This window comes from Stenella coeruleoalba, assembly GCF_951394435.1.
Source record: "Stenella coeruleoalba genome assembly, chromosome: 5".
NCBI lineage: Eukaryota > Metazoa > Chordata > Mammalia > Artiodactyla > Delphinidae > Stenella > Stenella coeruleoalba.
In genome coordinates, this window is record NC_137150.1 from 132,973,926 (window position 1) to 132,992,845 (window position 18,920).

General features: G+C 44.2%; 1 protein-coding gene and 1 pseudogene across 3 annotated transcripts in view; both read left to right on the top strand.

Annotated features, from left to right (window-relative positions):
* The window catches only part of IFNGR2 (interferon gamma receptor 2), a 39,172-nt gene extending 26,532 nt beyond the window's left edge, over positions 1-12,640 (top strand). For both annotated transcript variants that reach the window (XM_079921999.1, XM_079922000.1), the window contains exons 5-7: positions 3,512-3,671; positions 4,081-4,238; positions 7,362-12,640. In XM_079921999.1, coding sequence (XP_079778125.1) covers positions 3,512-3,671; positions 4,081-4,238; positions 7,362-7,544 — 501 coding nt within the window. In that variant the 3' untranslated portion in view covers positions 7,545-12,640. The remainder of the gene's footprint in view (positions 1-3,511; positions 3,672-4,080; positions 4,239-7,361) is intronic.
* Positions 12,641-13,091: 451 nt separating this feature from the next.
* Positions 13,092-14,721, top strand: LOC307187251 (histone H2A.Z-like; annotated as a pseudogene). Its single transcript has one exon. The product of its transcript is annotated as a histone H2A.Z-like (transcript).
* The last annotated feature ends 4,199 nt before the right edge of the window (positions 14,722-18,920 follow it).

Below are 18,920 nucleotides of genomic sequence, written 5' to 3' on the forward strand. Positions count from 1 at the left end.
CCCAGTATCCCCTTAGGGGCTGAGCCTTAGCGGTTTTGATCTTTCTCTTCAGGACCTCTGCTTCTACTCACTGTGCTGAGACTCCCCTCCCACCAGACCCATCTGCAGGGCCCTCTCTGCCTGGTATCACATGGTCCCCATGGTCTGGGTCTGGACTCAGCCGGTGCCCATGGTGCCTTTGCCACACTCCGGAGTTTGGGGAGCTTCTGTGGGCCTGTTTCTACAGCAGTGAACTTACTACTGCAGTCTGCAAGGTTTAACTATATGAATTCTCTGGTTTGCATGGTTTGCAAAGAGGGCAATATGAATAGGTGAAAAGTCTACTGGAAGGAGAGAGAGTGTTCTAGGGAGAAGGGCCAGTAGGTTTGAAAAGGCTTGGCACATTTGGGGAACTGCACGTGCTCAGGCCACATGAGGGGCTGGGGCAGGGTAGGGTTGACAAAGGTGGGTCAGACCAAAAGGGGTCTGGTCAGCCCTGGGTAGCACAAGAAAAAACTGACGGCCTTTAATCACCTCCAGTATCTGATTATCCAAGCTACATTTTTTTTCCTCTATTTTTTGGCCACGCTGCACGGCATGCGGAATCTTAGTTCCCCAACCAGGGATGGAACCCACACCCCCTGCAGTGGAAGCGTGGAGTCGTAACCACTGGACCACCAGGGAAGTCCCTCCAAGCTACATTTAGTGATGTTTTACTACCTGTGTAAATTCGTGATTTCCTAAGTTCAACATTATAATTTTTTATAAGAATAAGAGCTTATGTTTATCCAGCGCTTTCTTTGTGTCTGGCACCTGGCCCAGGCACTTTAGATACATCATCTCATTTAACCTTTACACCCACCTGTTTCACAGAGAGGGAAACCAAGTGGTTAAGTAACTAGCCCAAGGCCAGCAACTGACAGCAAAGCAGAGGAGACATCTAGCCTCAGGGTCCATGCTCTTAATTGCTGTTTCTCTCCCACATAGTTGATGTTTGCACTTGCTCTTCATTTCTTTGTGGTGAGTGTAAAAACACCGAGGAAGGCAAAACTCAGCGAAGAACAGACTCTTAGCAAATAGGGAAGAAAGAAATAATCGTTTCCAGGGACCGGAAATCCTGAGGTCAAGGTCTGGTCAACTGGAATAGAGAAGCCTGGAAGAATGCAGAAGGGATTCCCCTTTCTCCCTTTCAGCCAGAGCATGTATACTTTGGACTTTCATGAACAAAAGATTCTGGGGCTAAAGTAACTCTGAAAGCCACCTGTACGATCTCCATTCCAGCTGTGAGTCTGTATGTCAGGGGTCCCCAAGTCCAACCCCTAGATTTGCTTGAAGGATGCATGGGACTCAGTGTATAGTTGTACTCGAGGCTGTGATTTATTCCAGAGAAAAGACACAAAACAAACTCAGCAAAGGGAAGAGGCACATGGGGCAAAGTCTAAAGGAATCCAGGCATAAGCTTCCGAGTCTTCCCCTGGAAGTCACCCAGGACACACTTAACAACAAGAGTGATATGACAGCACGTGTGAAATCTTATCTACCAGAGAAGCTCGTTTAGAGGCTCAGTGCCCAGGGCTTTTATTGGGGGCTGGTCACACAGGCACCCTCTGCCCAACATAGACACCAAAACTCCAGACTCCCAGAGGGAGAGCAGGTGTTCAGCATAAAGAGCATTGTTTATACAGGAAACCACCCTTATCAGTCAGGGAATGGCGGAAACACTGCTCAAATCCAAGTCCCAGATGCCAGCCTTGGGTCAGCCTTGCAAGCAAGCCTTTCTAAGGACAGCGGTCTCAGGCCTGCATGGTAGCTCTTCTCTGCAGTCTGTGATTCTAACTTTTGGAATAGCCAACTGGCTGCCAAAATAAACTACTCAAAAAGAATGTTGTCCTTAAAATTGCTTTCTGTGACATCAGGAGTAAAACTGTTTCTCCTCTGCCATGGCAGTCATCATTTCAAATCGGAGGGAAAAAAAATTAAAACTCATCTCTAATCCTACTATTCAAATATAATATGATCATTTTGTATTTTTAAAAATAAGATCATGGGACTTCCCTGGCGGCCCAGTGGTTAAGACTCCGCGCTTCCACTGCACGGGGCGTGGGTTCAATCCCTGGTCGGGGAACTTAGGTCCCGCAGCGTGGCCAAATAAATAAATAAATAAATAATAAGATGATGTTCTATATACTGTTGAAAAATCTGCCTTTTTTCAGTCAACATATGTAAGCAGCTTCACCTCCACGTTCCGGAGTGTGTGTGATATTCCACCATTTCAAATGGCTATAGTATATTCTACTGTAGTATCTCAAAATCAGAAAGCAGTCCTGGGGCTTCCCTGGTGGCGCAGTGGTTGAGAGTCCGCCTGCCGATGCAGGGGACACAGGTTCGTGCCCCGGTCCGGGAAGATCCCACATGCCGCGGAGCGGCTAGGCCCGTGAGCCATGGCCGCTGAACCTGCGCGTCTGGAGCCTGTGCTCCGCAACGGGAGAGGCCACAACAGTGAGAGGCCCGCCTACCGCAAAAAAAAAAAAATCCGCCTGTCAATGCAGAGGACACAGGTTCGATCCCTGGTCCGGGAAGGTCCCACATGCATACCTCGGAGCTACAGAGGCCACACACCGCAACTACTGAAGCCCGCACGCCTAGAGCCCACGCTCCGCAACAAGAGAAGCCACCGCAATGAGAAGCCCGCGCACCGCGCAAAGAGTAGACCCCGCCCGCCGCAACTAGAGAAAGCCCACACGCAGCAACGAAGATCCACAGCAGACAAAAAAAAAAAAAAAATGAAAGCAGTCCTTTATGAGAAATCCTATATAGCCGTAATATAGTGTTTTTTTTTTCTCCTTTCCCTGTGGAACAGTGACAGTTTGTCTGAGGTGAGAGTGAGGAACCATTGACTGACCATGTGGAGGTGACAAGACCCGAGGGAGGGTAGCAGCAGGGAGGGAAGGAGGGGACAGAATCCGCTAAGAATTTGGGACCCAACTCTTTCCTGATGACATAAATCACTCAGATCATTTTGACCAAAACTATAAAAGGAGTCAGCACATTTCAGTGAAAACCAGAAGCAGATTGGGAACCAAAGGAACATTATCTCCTAGAATGACTTTTTTCCTTTATTTGTTGACTAACTTCAAGTATCTAGATGAGATTAACCATGAAATACAAAATGTTCATTTGAAAGGAGAAAATTTCGTCCTAGAAACTGGGATTTGCTAAATTCCAGCTTTGGACCCTCCATTGCTGTGATGGGGCTTCGGTTGGGCCCTCGGACCTCACAGCCAGAAACACAGCTCTAATGCCATCAGCATCTTCCTTGACGTTCCTCACCAATTTTCACATATAAAATTTGTCTGCTATAAGCATATGTGATACATATAAAATTGGTATTGTTTGTTTAGAAACAGAATTACCTTCTTCTTTGGTTATTGTGTTCAGCGTGAATTTGAGGAAACATTGGAGAAGATGGAAGGGGCTTGACCATATCTATGTGGGTGATTTTCAGGTGTGGTTCTTGGTGTATTTTACGTAGGTGACACACCGTGTCAGGAGCAACTTCATCACGTTGAATGATTTAAAACCCTTAAGAGTATACTGTTTCCAACTCAAGGCAGAACTGTTTTTGGCAAAAGAAAACATCTCTAGACCTGGGCATTTAAGCAACATATCTTGCTCCGAAACAACAGTGGATGGTAATGTATGCTTTCTTAAGTCCTTTCTGAGATGGGAACAGAACACTCCTAAAATAGTGCAATCAGGGATTCCTTATTAGGTGGAGGGTGGTGAGAGTGCGGAGACCCAGAGAGAAGGGGCTAGGACAGCACTTCACTGTAGACATAACAAGCTCGTGCTGAAGTCTCCAGTAGCAAGAGCTGCCAGACAGCTAACACTTGCTTTGTTTTAGGCTTGCCTTTACTAGCTATTAATTAAAGCATACAGGGCTGGGTGGAGGAGGGGCAGTATCCATCCAGTTTACTGGGACTCTATTTATTGCAGTGGTGGCCGAGAACTCTATTTATTGCAGTGGTGGCTGAGAAATTACCCGATGTTTGTATCGTATGTAGGATGGTCATCTTGTTCACTTTTATGTCACCTGTTTAGCCGCTACCAAGCTTCAACAAGTCATCCTGATCTCTGTGGGAACCTTTTTGTTGCTGTCAGTGCTGGTGGGGGCCTGTCTCTTCCTGGTACTGAAATACAGAGGCCTGGTTAAATACTGGTTTCACTCTGCACCAAGCATCCCATCACAAATAGAAGAGGTATGTGTGTACACATTTAAAAGGGTGACATGTCAGCCTTTCATGCCCCCCTGGTAACGCCTAAGAGTAGAGCAGTGGACAAAGCCATGACACTGAGATTTGTGTTAAAAGCAGCACTTGGTTCTTTGTACACCCATGTTCATAGCAGCATTATTCACAACGGCCAAAAGGTAGAAACAACCCAAGTGTCCATCGACAGATGAATGTATAAATAAAATGTGGTGGGAGTTCCCTGGCAGTCCAGTGGTTACGACTCGGCGCTTTCACTGCTCTGGCCTCGGGTTCAATCCCTGGTCAGGGAACTACGATCCTGCAAGCCACAGGTGCAGCCAGAAAAACAAGAGAGAGATGTGGTGTATACATATGAATGGAATATTACTCAGCCTTAAAAAGGAAGGGAATTCTGAGACATGCTACAACGTGGATGAACCTTGAGGACATTATGATAAGGGAAATAAATTAGTCACAAAAAGACAAATACTACATGATTCCACTTATATGAGGTGCTTAGAGTACTCACATTCACAGAACCAGAATGTAGAATAGTGGTTGCCAGGGTCCGGAGGGAGGGAGGAAATGGGCAGTGAGTGTTTAACGGGGACAGTTTCAGTTTTGCAAAATGAAAAATGTTCTAGGGACTTCCCTGGTGGTCCAGTGGTTAAGACTCCACACTCCCAATGCAGGGGGCCCGGGTTCAATCCCTGGTCAGGGAACTAGATCCCACATGCTGCAACTAAGACCCGGCACAGCCAAATAAATTAATTAATTAATTAAAAAGTTCTAGAGACAGATGGTGGTGATCATTGCCCAACAATGTGAATAGACTTTACACTACTGAGCTGTACACTTAAAAATGGTTAAGATGGTAAATTTTATGTTATGTGTATTTTACCACAATTAAAAAAAAATTGGGGGGCAACTTCCCTGGTGGTCCAGTGGCTAAGACTCGGCACTCCCAATGCAGGGGGTCAGGGTTAAATCCCCCGGGTTCAGGGACCTAGATCCCACATGCCGCCACGAAGATCCCACATGCGGCAACTAAGACCCGGCACAGCCAAATACATTAATTAATTAATTAGTTAAATAAAGTAAAAATTTTTTTTTAAATTTTTTTAATGGCACGAGGTTGGCCAAAAGGTGGCCTGGTCTGGCCCGGACAGGAGATCGGCCGCAGTAGGTCCCTCTGGAGACAACACGAGAGTCCCGGGCTTCTGGAGCCTGGCTGGAGGGGACATGGACCAGTGGGGACAGCAGTCAAGAGCATGAGCTTTGGGTCAGACAGTGTGCAGGCAAGAGGATTCTAGAGTAAACACCCAGAGCCGTGAGTTCAAAGCCTTGCACGCCGAGTACACAGGGGATGTTACTAGTATTTTAAAGGATTTAAGAAAGAAAAGTGGAGTGGGTAGGTCTTATGGAAAGTCCTGTTTTCCTGCCCAGCTCCAGCGACCCCCTGAGGCTCTGCGAGGGAACCAGGCCCTCTGAGGAGACAGCCGGGACGTTCTTGGGATCAGAAGCTAGCTGATACAAGCATATTTGGAACCATTTGCTTCTGGGGGTTCATCATTCTGCAGTAAGATCAGGGTCAAAGTACTGGAAACAGAACCTTATGTTGTTGTATCTAGTCTGTAAAGACAGAGTGGTGCTTCTAGAAAGAGCTATAGTCACTTGTTTCCCTTCATCTGTCATGAGGTGTTTAAAGTACACAGACGTTATGCGAAGCACATGTTAAATTCCCTACTGGAACCTCCATACAAATGCTGCAGGATTCCACTTCTATCAAGAATCTAAATAGAATAATAGTCAAACTCATAGAAGCAGAGAGTAGCACAGTGGTTACCAGGGGCCAGGCGGCAGGGGGAGCGGGGAGTTGCTTTCAAATGGTATAAAGTTTCAGTTATGCAAGATGAATAAGTTCTGGTTTCTGCTGTACAACATTGTGCCTGTAGGTAGTACTGTGTTGTGCACTTAAAACTGTGTGAAGAAGGTAGAACTCATGTTAGATGTTCTTACCACAAAAAAAAACAACAAAAAAAAACCCTTCCCTGGTTAATACTGTCACAACGTAACAGCTCTCAACTCAGAATTTTACTTGCATCAATAATTTCTGTCTCGGGACTTTCCTGGTGGTCCAGTGGTTAAGGCTCTGAGCTTCCACTGCAGAGGGCACAGGTTCAATCCCTGGACAGGGAACTAAGATCCCACATTCCACGTGGCACAGGCAAAAAATTTAAAAAACAAACAAACAAATAACTCCGTCTCACAGAACTAGCAGCAGGACCCTAGTAAGTGAATTTAGTACTAGTTGTTCCTTTGGTGCTTGAATCTAAAACATAAAGTGTTTCGGTTCACTTTTCTGAGAAAGTGTGAAAAGTCTATATCAAAGGTCACTGAAGTTACATGAGAATAATGAATCAGGTTTCACTTATATTTTTGAGGTTTCACAAGTGCGCGTGATTCGTGGTTATTCGTCTTCTCATCAGCCAGCTCTAAGCTGACCGTATTTCAGTATCTTTCAGCATTTCCAAGAGCCAGGCAGTTGGTTCTTGGTAACTTGGTAATTGATGGCTAAGCGCAGAGCCAAGGCAGGAGGGCCAGGGCAAGTTAAGGCCTGTGGACCGGCACTTTGCCTTGAGGACCTGCACTTTCTGGTTCGCCCAGGGCTGCATAGCACAGATCCTCTGCACCCCGTGTGTTGTGTGAAGTAGAACCAACCAGTGGGTGGAGTGGCTGAGAAAAATGCTCGTGAACTTTCCCTCTTTGCCCCCATGATAGTTGAACAAGAGGCTCCATTTCCTCCTTCCCTGAAAAGTTAGAATTCCAGAGACATTTTAGGATTGATAATCCACAAGCCCTCATCCAGTGCAGCAAGTCAGAACTTGCTTTTCCTGAGTTACGCTGCCCTTTCGTGCTTTCAGAGTATTCCCTGGGTTGGCCCTTGGATTCGTGTGAGTTATTGAGATGGGGGGTGAACAGGGGTCCGGTTTTAGAAGTTACTTCGTTGGTGGACAGAATTGGAAGTTATACCTGAATGAAATAGGATTATGCCAACTAAAACTAAAGTATGAAGTTCTGGTATTTGGAACTGATAAACAAATTATGATAATGGTGTTCAACCTTTTCAAGTATTTAAAGGATCCAGCTCAGCCCATCTTAGACGCCTTGGACAAGGACAGCTCGCCAAAGGATGATGCCTGGGACTCTGTGTCCATCGTGTCGTTTCCAGAGAATAAGCAAGAAGACATTCTCCAAAACACTTTGAACCAAAGCACGGATCCAAGCCACCAGCCCGTGGAAGGAGGACCCTGAGACAGTGAAGCTGCGGATGTGCCTGTCAGGACTTGATGGAGCCCACGACTCCTTATTCCTGTCATGAAAAGACCCGGGGGTGCCTGGGGAGAGGTCCTGGGTCCTGTGGGAGAGAAAAACTTACTTTTTTTTAAACTAAGAATTTCCTAAATCCTACAAGTTTCTAGACCGATTCTACATACCAAAAAAATTAAGGTTTCTCTTAAACACTAAAAAGGCCCATAATTATTTGTTATCAAAATGGCTGTGGCACCCCTCTGATATTTTGTACATTGTGGGTGGGGCCAGGCGGTCAGGAGACGGGGTCCTCTCCTGGCTATGGCAAGGAGCTTGGGCCCCTTGGGCAGGTCACCTAAGCTGTCCCAGCCTCTCCCTGTAACAAGGGACACTGAGTGTCCTGGCTTAAAATGTGATTAATCCTGTAAATAGTTTCCTATTAATTTAAGGGTCATTTTTTTCTTTTCAAGCTAGAAGTAAAAGACTGTATAGTTAACTTTTTAAAAGTCTGTGAAGTTTTTCCTCTTCACCTTCTTTATTTTGGTCTATTTTCTGCAAAGTTTCAACTTTTAAAAATGACTATATCTAAATTTTTGTTTTCTTAAATAACACCCAGTAGAGCTACCCAGAGGCCTCATGGTCACACAGCAAGAAATTTTGACCTGTGTCACTTGATTCCTCGAAAAGTTAGGAAGGGGATTCTCAGAAGCTGCATCGGCGCTGCATTTGTACGTGATATGTCACACGTGTTGAGCAAGGCATGTAAAGAGAATTAGGCAATGGGCAATAGTGATGGCCACTGGGCCTGCAAGTCTTCTGATGATGCAAGTACTGATGGGTTATTTTGTTCAGAGGATATTAATTAAAAGTCCATTTATATGGGGGCTTCCCTGGTGGTCCAGTGGTTAAGACTCCACGCTCCCAATGCAGGGGGGCCTGGGTTCGATCCCTGGTCAGGGAACTTCATCCCACATGCCGCAACTAAAAGATCCTGCGTGCCACAACTAAGACCCGGCACAGCCAAATAAATAAATAAAAGGAAATATATTCTAAAAAATAAAATCCATATATATGACTCTTAACGTTTAGGAGATGGATGCGTAGCTTCACTCCTCCCCTCCAACACGCACACAAAGTGACATGTTGCCGTAAGGTTGCTTGAGAAAGAAGCCCCTCCTGGCAGCCTAACCTTGACAGTGGGAAGAGGCGATGCTGACAGGAGGTACATGAAGCTTCCAGCACCGGTCGATGGAACCACCTTCTGTGTCTCTGTTGGGGCCCTGTGCCTCTGGTGAGGAATTGGCTCTTGGGCTGACTTTCTAACCAATCATTGTGCACCCTTCCATCCAGGGTGACATGAGAGAAAAGGACACCCACCCACCCCCAGGCGAGTCCCCTTGTGAGATGTCTGTTGATTAGGTGCACCTTGAGTTGGGACAGGTTTGGAGAAAGAGTTAGTAGAGGGAAATGGTAAAGACCTCCCTCAAATCATTTAGGAAATGTAAGATAGAAGAGCTTCCTCTGTTGGGCCACACGAAGCAGCCCAGCGAGGAGAGGAGGACATGTATACAGCAGGAAGAGAACCGGTTAAGAGTTTGAACCCAGCAGAAAGGGGGACAGATCAGCTCTGTTAGGAATAAGCTCTTCTGTGCCACCCTCCATAAAAGGAGGTGCCAGCTAGTCGGGGGCAAGCAGGCTGGCCGTGGGGACCAGATTCCGATAAGGCTGAACTGGGTTCAGGGTGGAATCAGTCCAGTGTCCTGGGGCAGACTGGGGTTCAGGCTCAGAAAGGCCCTTCTTAATTGCAGGCAGCAGCTTCAGTGAGTGACAGACTCAGAGCCCAAGCCCAGGGTCAGCACTATTTCCAGGTGCCACTCAAGGGCCAAACTCTACAAGGTTATTGCTTTATAGGGGAGGGGCTACACTGACACCCAACTGGGTTCACCAAGCGTCCAACCGTGCTTCTCCTCTCAGGCCCGCGCCATCCTTCCTCAGTAAGCATCCCCAGGGGGCATGGGGCTGGCCTGTTATCCAGCCCCAGGGAGAAAGGACAGGAATTATTTGAGCAAGTAAGATACTCCTTTTTAATAGTATTTTCCGAAAAGAAACACCTGGTTCTACTTTGTCAAATAAATGACTAAGCAATGGGATTAATACTTATACTAACTTGGGACATTAATTTCTAGTCAAGCTAAGTACATAATCATGTTTGAGCTGGAAAAAGTCTATAAATTACCTATAACAGGGCAAACTGCCGCCCAGTTTGCTGCCAAATCCAGCCTGCTCCCTGTTTTTGTACAGGCTGTAAGCTAAAAATAGTTTTTACATCTTTAAATGGTTGAAAAAATCAAAAGAAGAATAATATTTCATCACACATGAAAAGTATATGAAATTTACATTTGAGTGTCCGTAAGTAAACTTTATTGGGACCCCATGGCTGCTTTTGCACTGCAAGGCAGAATTGAGTAGTTGCAAGAGACTGTTTGCCTACAAAGCCTAAAATATTTACTACCTGAACGCTTACAGGAAGAGTTTGATGACCCCTGATCTGTACAATGCAGTGTTCATTGTATAGGAGAAAACAGACTCACTTCCATTATTTAGGTTTATACAGTTACAGAAGGTCCCTACAACACCCCATTTGATACCGAGACTGTTTAATTCAAGGTTCATATATTATACGGGAGGAGGGGTATTTGATTCTTGCATGTATTCTATAAAGCGCATTATGGACTATGTACCCTGGATACAATTTAGGAGTATGAAGATCAATGGAGGAAAGTAGGCCCTACATCAATAACAGGTCACCCAGAGATGATGGGTGAGTTGGATCAAGGACGCTGCCACTCCATAATGTACCGTTATGTGAATTAGATAAGACACCCATCTTTCAAGACACTTTGATTTGTGCCACGAATTTTCTTTTTAAGTGAACATGCCATCTCCTGCGCCTCAGTGTGAATAGCGCCCCCTGGGGGTTCTGCAGCGCTCAGCTTGCAGATTGCAGACAACTTCAGCGCCCTGGGACAGGAAGCTGCTGGGTGAAGCCCTCTTGTTCTGGATGGTGCCAAGGCCAGCAGGGCGAGGAGCTGAGGGACATGGCGGTGGAGAGGGGAGGCCCCCAGGGGGGAGTTGGAGGAGGGATAGGGTCAGAGAAGGGAGACTGTCTCCATATCTGTAGGTCACTGGCTGGTGTACTGTAACTGGAGAAACTGCTGCTGCCCTCTCACCAGAAACTACCAGCGTGGAGAACGGCACAGGTCCTAGCCCGTGATTGGGGCATCTGCCTTTGTGACTTTTATTTCATTTACCATCACTTATCTCTGTCCATAGTGGTTTTTAGAAGTCTGCATAGTCACAAGTTATGCTGCTTTCAACTACTGGGAAACAACTGTGTATCCCTAAGGTGCCCCAGGGCCCTCCAAAATAACTTTGCTTTATGCCAGAAAGCCTGTATTTTAGGCGAGAACATCCTAAACCGTCCCAACTGTTTGGTGAGAGTTCGAATCCACACAGGCATCTCCCCGTGGAGCAGTCAGACCTCCCACTCCTCAATGCTCACAGGCTCTACTAAGAAGCAACAGCTCTCTGATGGGGATACAGTAAAAGTGACCTCTTCCTCCTTGCTTCCAGCTTGTGCTGAGGGAAGATGGCCAGCTGCCTCGGGGGGGCACAGAAGCTGGTCAGAGTGGATACTTGGAGCAGCACTTGGCTCCGGGGAGGGATCTGGTCAGTGCCATTTGCCAACACTCTAGGAAGACTGAGATGCCACCTAAAATTTCAAACCGATAATGAAATACAGGCAGGAGTGGCTTCTCCAGGCCCCCCATTTATTAAAGAAAGGGGGGAAGCAGACCCCCCCCCAGGGTTTCTTTACGTACATACCCCTGGTTAAAACATAATCACTTGCAAAAGACATTAACTACTTTTCCCTTGTAATTAAATAGTGCTGTGAATAACAATTTATAATAAATATGAATTGGACTTGTTTCACTTTTGCATTCAAATGAATAGAACTATTTGATATCGTCCCTGTAGATAATAAGTGTACTTTTTGTAGTTGAGAGAATGAGAGAAGGCCTAAGCCCTCCAAGAGCTGATGAGTCCACATAGGACTCTGAGGCCCTTGCCAATGGGCAAGTAAAGGGCCTGGCATAAAATTCAATTAACCAATTAAACCGATATGCTTCTTTACTAGCTGCTTTCTGAAGTGTTGCTGTGAACCTTAGTATGACTGTGTGTAACTCCAGCTACCCCAAACACTTCTCAAGTGGCCAGCCCCATGCTACAACTAAAAGATGAACACAGCACCAATAGTTAGGGCCATGTGTACGTTTGTACAGGTTGTGCACTGCACAACCCCAGGGGTGTCATTTACATACACAGAATACAAATGTATTTGGTTCCTTTGAGATTTAGAATTTCCTCATGAAAAACTGTCAAAATTAATGGTAAGGGGGCTTCCCTGGTGGCGCGGTGGTTGAGAGTCCGCCTGCCGATGCAGGGGACAGGGGTTCTGCCCCGGTCCGGGAAGATGCCACATGCCGCGGAGTGGCTGGGCCCGTGAGCCATGGCCGCTGAGCCTGCGCGTCCGGAGCCTGTGCTCCGCAACGGGAGAGGCCACGGCAGTGAGAGGCCCGCGTACCGCAAAAAAAAAAAAAAAAAAAAAAAATTAATGGTAAGGTTTCCATGCTAACTTGCAAAATCAGTTTTAAAACTTATTACACACCAAAAAGCCACTAGTAGACTTTAGATGGTAACATGAATTTCTTTTTACTCTGTTTTCCAGCGATTTTCTAGAGAATATTCCTTTTCATAATGAAATAATGGGAATTCCCTGGCAGTCCAGTGGTTAGGACTCCGAGCCTCCCCTGCAGGGGGCACGGGTTCGATTGCTGGTCGGAGAACTAAGATCCCGCAAGCCATGCAGGGCAGCCAAAAATAAATAAATAAAATAAAATTTGATGAAATAATGTCACAAATTTTGTATAAAATGAAAGCTCAGTGCTCTGGTCCAAGAGACACTGGGATGGAAGAGACTGAAAACAGGCAGATTTCAGGATAAGGTTATATACTCCCCCTCCCCCCACATCTGGGTTTTTCTTCAACCAGACAAGAAGCATTTATATATGTAAAGATTATAATTTGTTACACACAAATTGTATATCTCCTCTGTCATATCACAGGGCCACTTTAGTTCAAGTCTACATACTGCTGTTAGTAAAAATTACAACGAACATGTTCTGTTTGACTTATTAATCAGTCTCTCTCCACACAAGGTACTTCAATAATTATAAAGGAGAAAAATAGCTACTTTACAGTGGAGATACCTGGTGGACACCACCTTGGGCATTAAGGCAGGCAAAGTTAAAATCACCAGTACTGGGACAGATGTGTGCTTGCTTTGATGTCCTGAAAACATAAGCTCTGTGTTATTCCTGCCCAAACTGTATAACCAGAATCTACTCCTGATGGGACATCAGACAAACCAAAATTGAGGGGCATTCTACACAACAGCTGGTCTGCATTCTTCAAAAATACCTAGTCATGGGCTTCCCTGGTGGCACAGTGGCTAAGAATCCACCTGCCAATGCAGGGGACACAGGTTCGAGCCCTGGTCCAGGAAGATCCCACATGCCACAGAGCAACTAAGCCCGTGTGCCACAACTACTGAGCCTGTGCTCTAGAGCTCGCAAGCCACAACTACTGAGTCCGCGTGCCACAACCACTGAAGCCCGTGCACCTAGAGCCCGTGTTCCGCAACAAGAGAAGCCACAACAATGAGAAACCCACACACTGCAACGAAGAGTAGCCCCTGCTCGCCGCAACTAGAGAAAGTCCACAGCAATGAAGACCCAACACAGCCAAAAATAAAAACAAACAAATAAATAAATGTATTTAAAAAAAAAGAAAAAGAAAACCTAGTCATGAATGACAAAGGTTGAAGTTGTCCAAAGTTAAGAGCCACTAAAGGGCCATGACAACTAAATGCAATGTGTGATCACGGACTGGATTCTGGAACTGAAAATAACTTATTTTTCTTTACTATAAATCATACTAGTGGGGCACTTGGCAAAATTTGAATGAAGTGCTTAGTGCTGTATCAACGTTAACTTCCTGATTTTGGTATTGTACAGCAGTTGTGATTTGGGGAAATATACACGGAACTATTCAAGGGTAAAGAGCCATCCTGTCTGCAGCATATTGTCAAAGGTCTCAGAAAAAAAACAGACTAAAGCAAGTGCGGTAAAATGTCAACCTTTGGGGAATCTAAAGTTTATACAGGAATTCTCTGAGTTATTTTTGTAACTTTCCTGTAAGTCTGAAGTTATTTCAAAATAAAGTTATTCAATCTCTACGTTGATAACTTTCATAACAGGAAGTAAATACACTTAGCCTCATACTGAATCCCTTTTTGTCACCTGGACAAGGTGCTCCTAAATCAAAGATCTGGTGATCTCCGCACTGTCATTATCCATGGGGGTCTAGAAGGTTTGCCCTGCCACACTGACATGTATAAATTTAAAACATCCTATTTGCTGCAACTTAAAGAATTGAAGAGGCATATACTATCATCTAAAAACCCTACATAGCAGTTTGAATCGTGGCGCGACGAAGCCGTAGGCGGCAGGTTCTCGCTGGGTGTCTGACTAGTACTTTCTCTGCCTTGCTTGTTTGAGCTTCAGCAGAATTCGAAATGGCTGGCGGCAAGGCTGGGAAGGACTCCAGAAAGGCCAAGACAAAGGCGGTTTCCCGCTCGCAGAGAGGAAATACGGTGGGCCGTATTCATGGACACCTGAAATCTAGGGCGACCAGCCATGGACGTGTGAGCGCGACTGCCGCTGTGTACAGCGCAGCCATTCTGGAGTACCTTACCTTGGAGGTACCTGAATTGGCAGGAAATGCATCAAAAGACCAGAAGGTAAAGTGTGTTACCCCTCGTCGCTTGCAACTTGCTATTCGTGGAGATGAAGACTTGGACTCTCTCATCAAGACTACGATTGCTGGTGGTGGTGTCATTCCACACATCCACAAATCTCTGGGAAGAAAGGACAACAGAAGACTGTCTAAAGGATGCCTGGATTCCTTATTATCTCAGGACTCCACATACTCTAACAGCTGTCCAGTGCTGGTGATTCCAGTGGACTGTATCTCTGTGAAAAACACAATTTTGCCTTTTTGTAATTCTGTTTGAGCAAGTTGGAAGCTTAATTAGTTTTCCAATCAACCAAATTTCTGCATTCTAGGCTTAACCATATTTAAGTGTTACTGTGGCTTCAAAGAAGCTATTGATTCTGAAGTAGTGGGTTTTGATTGAGATGACTGTTTTTAAAAAACTGTTTGGATTTTAATTGTGATGTAGAAGTTACAGTAACAAACATTGGGTTTTGTACTGACATTGTTTCCACTCCGGTGGATAAGCTCAATAAAGGTCATATCCCCCCCCAAAATAAAATAAAACAAAATAAATATTTAAAAATTAAAAAATTAAAACCCTATGTAAAATGACTTAAGCTGTGTTAAATCTGCTACCAAAAAAAAAAAAAAAGTACTGGCAGGTTCAAAACAAAAGCCAACCGACTCCAGATTCTTTTTAACGTGGCATGCCACCTTGTGACAAAAGGCCAAAAAGCCATCAAATGAGGAAGGAAAAACCACTGCAGGCAAAGCCACCAGGGAAAGAAGGACCCAGCTTTATTGATCACTTACTGTTCCCAGGCACCACGAGGCATTCCCTCATGTTAATTCTCAAACCACACTTACAGAGAGACAAACAGCCTCGGGGGTCACATAGCTAATAAATAGCAGTGGCAGAATTAGGGAAAAGCAAATCAACCTGAATTTATAGTCCCCCAAGAATCCCAGCTCCAACACCAGAAATCTCCAGTAACAATGCAAATGGAAATACTCTTCCTCCTCTCTCCATCCTCATCTTTTCTATTCTGCATGTCAGGCTGGCCACTGGCTTTTCCCAAGATCACAACATCCACACCTAAGTTTCCCTCTCCTTTTAATTCCCTGCATTCTATCTATTCTTCTAAAGTCACCAGAGCAGCAGTTTCCCCAAATTTTATTTCTCAACATGTTCCAGGAGATAAATTTCCAGGACTCAAGGATGGAAAACACCATAGAATTGACACTCCCTTCCTGAAAACATACAAGACATAGTGTATAAAAAGCTCTAAGAAAAAAACTTTACAGGAAAAAAATGTTTTAACCTAGTTCAGCCAAGGGTCTCCCAAGGTCCTCTGACCAGCGCACACTTTTTCCTAAAGCAACACCAAGGTTCTAGGGCTGCTCGGGAAATGCTGACTGTGAGAAGAGCAGGACTTCGCCCTCAGGAAGAAAGGGCCTGAGCTGTGATTCCGATCCATGGGCAAGTCACTTCACCTCTCCAGATAAAAGTTCCTACCTCCAATTGTGAGGATGGAATGAGACAATACACAGCACATAGAAAGTTCTCAATACAAGTTAGCAATCAGCATTGAGCAGAAAAATGACATGACGAAATAGGGCCCTCCAGTGGGAAGATTTAGCTGATGCAGAGTATTAAATGAGGAAAGAAATGATGGACCATGATAGGAATGGTGATGAAAAAATGCTATGCTAAAGGAAGATCAGGTCAATCAGAGTTCTTTATAAACTGCGGTCGAACTTCATTATTTGCAAGTTCACTTCCTCGATAAAACATTTATTTGTAACTCCCAAGTCAATACTCGTGGCACGCCCTGGTCATTTTCGGATATGCTTTGAGTGGTAATTGAGGTCGCCTGTCCCACAGATCCCCCAGCTGAGGTGGAACGAGATGAAGCTCTGCCTTCTTGTTTCAGCTCTCATGCCGTAATGTGTCCTTTCCACAGCCTATTTTGTGCCACCTTTTTCACATTTTTATGTCTTGTTACTGATTTCACTGTGTAAAATGACCCCCAAGACTGGAATGGGCCTTACGGAAAAAATGCATGAGTTAGAAGCTTCCTTGGGGCATATGTTATAGTGCTGCTTGGAGCTCAAGCTTATGAATCAACTATATTAAACAAGGTTTGTTTTTTTCTTTTTACTAGTTATCCAATACACAGTTATATTCAAGTGTTTCCAATTGTTCCAATAATATCCTTTGCAGTTTGGGGGGGTTTCTTGTTTTGGTTTTTTTTTTAATACATCTTTATTGGAGTATAATTGCTTCACAATACCGAGTTAGTTTCTGTTGCACAAGAAAGCGAATCAGCCATATGCATACACAAGTCCCCACATCCCCTGCCTCTCGAGCCTCCCTCCCACTCTCCCTGTCCCACCCCTCTAGGTCATCGCAAAGCAATCTCCCTGTGCTATGCTGCTGCTTCCCACAAGCCAACTATTTTACATTCAGTAGTGTGTATGTCAATGCTACTCTCACTTCACCCCAGCCTCGCCCTCCCACCCCATATCATCAAGTCCATTCTCTATGTCTACCTCTTTATTCCTGCCCTGCAACTAGGTTCAGCAGTACCATTTTTTTTTAAGATTCCATATATATGCGTTAACATACGGTATTTGTTTTTCTCTTTCTGACTTACTTCACTCTGTATGACAGTCTCTAGGTCCATCCACCTCACTACAAATAACTCAATTTTGTTGCTTTTTATGGCTGAGTAATATTCCATTGTATAAACGTGCCACATCTTCTTTATCCATTCATCTGTCCATGGACATTTAGGTTGGTTCCATGACCTGGCTATTGTAAATAGTGCTGCAATGAACATTGTGGTGCATGTCTCTTTTTGAATTATGGTTTTCTAAGGGAATATGCCAGGTAGTGGGATTGCTGGGCCATATGGTAATTCTATTTTTATAATTCTATTTTATGAAATTTCTTTCATCAGTGTTTTATAGTTTTCTGAGTACAAGTCTTTTGCCTCCTTAGGCAGGTTTATTCCTAGGTATTTTATTCTTTTTGTTCCAATGGTAAATGGGAGTGTTTCCTTAATTTCTATTTCTGATTTTTTGTTGTTGGTGTATAGGAATGCCAGAGATTTCTGTGCATTCATCTTGTATCCTGCAACCTTACCAAATTCATTGATTAGTTCTAGTAGTTTTCTGGTGGCACCTTTAGGATTTTCTATGTATATTACCATGCCATTGGTGAATAATGAGTTTTACTACTTCTCTTCCAATTTGTATTCCTTTTACTTCTGTTTCTTCTCTGATTGCCACGGCTAGGACTTCCAAAACTATGTTGAATAAGAGTAGCGAGAGTGGACATCCTTGTCTTGCTCCTGATCTTAGAGGAAATGCTTTCAGTTTTTCGCCATTGAGTATGATGCTTGCTGTGGGTTTGTCATATATGGCCTTTATTATGTTGAGGGAGGTTCCCTCTATGCCCATTTTCTGGAGAGTTTTTATCATAAATGGGTGTTGAGTTTTGTCAAAAGCTTTTTGTGCATCTACTGAGATGATCATATGGTTTTTACTCCTTAAATTGTTACTGTGGTGTCTCACATTGATTGATTTGAGTATACTTAAGAATCCTTGCATTCCGGGGATAAATCCCACTAGATCATGGTGTATGATCCTTTTAATGTGCTGTTGGATTCTGTCTGCTAGTTCAGGATTTTGTTCAGGATTTTTGCATCTATGTTCAGCAGTGGTATTGGTCTATAATTTTCTTTTTTTGTGGTATCTTTTTCTGGTTTTGGTATCAGGGTGATGGTGGCTTCGTAGAATGAATTTGGGAGTGTTTCTCCCTCTGCAATTTTTTGGAAGTGTTTGAGAAGGATTGGTGTTAGCTCTTCTCTAAATGTTTGATAGAATTCGCCTGTGAAACCATCTGGTCCTGGACTTTTGTTTGTTGGAAGATTTTTAATTATGGTTTCAATTTCATTACTTGTGATAGGCCTGTTTATACTTTCTAATCCTTCCTGGTTCAGTCTTGGAACATTGTACCTTTCCAAGAATTTGTCCATTTCTTTGTGGCTGTCCATTTTATTGGCATATAGTTGTTTGTAGTAGTCTCTTATAATCCATTGTATTTCTGCAATGTCAGTTGTGATTTCTCCTTTTTCATTTCTAATTTTATTGATTTGCATCCTCTCCCTTTTTTTCTTGATGAGTCTGGCTAAGGGTTTATCAATTTTGCTTATCTTCTCAAAGAACCAGCTTTTAGTTTTATTAATCTTTGCTGTTTTCTTCATTTCTATTTCATTTATTTCTGCTCTGATCTTTATGATTTCTTTCCCTCTAATGACTTTGGGTTTTCTTTGTTCTTCTTTCTCTAGTTGTTTTAAGTGTAGAGTTAGATTGTTTATTTGAGATTTTTCTTGTTTCTTGAGGTGAGATTGAATTGCTATAAACTTCCCTCTTAGAACTGCTTTTGCTGCTTCCCATAGGTTTTGGGTCATCGTG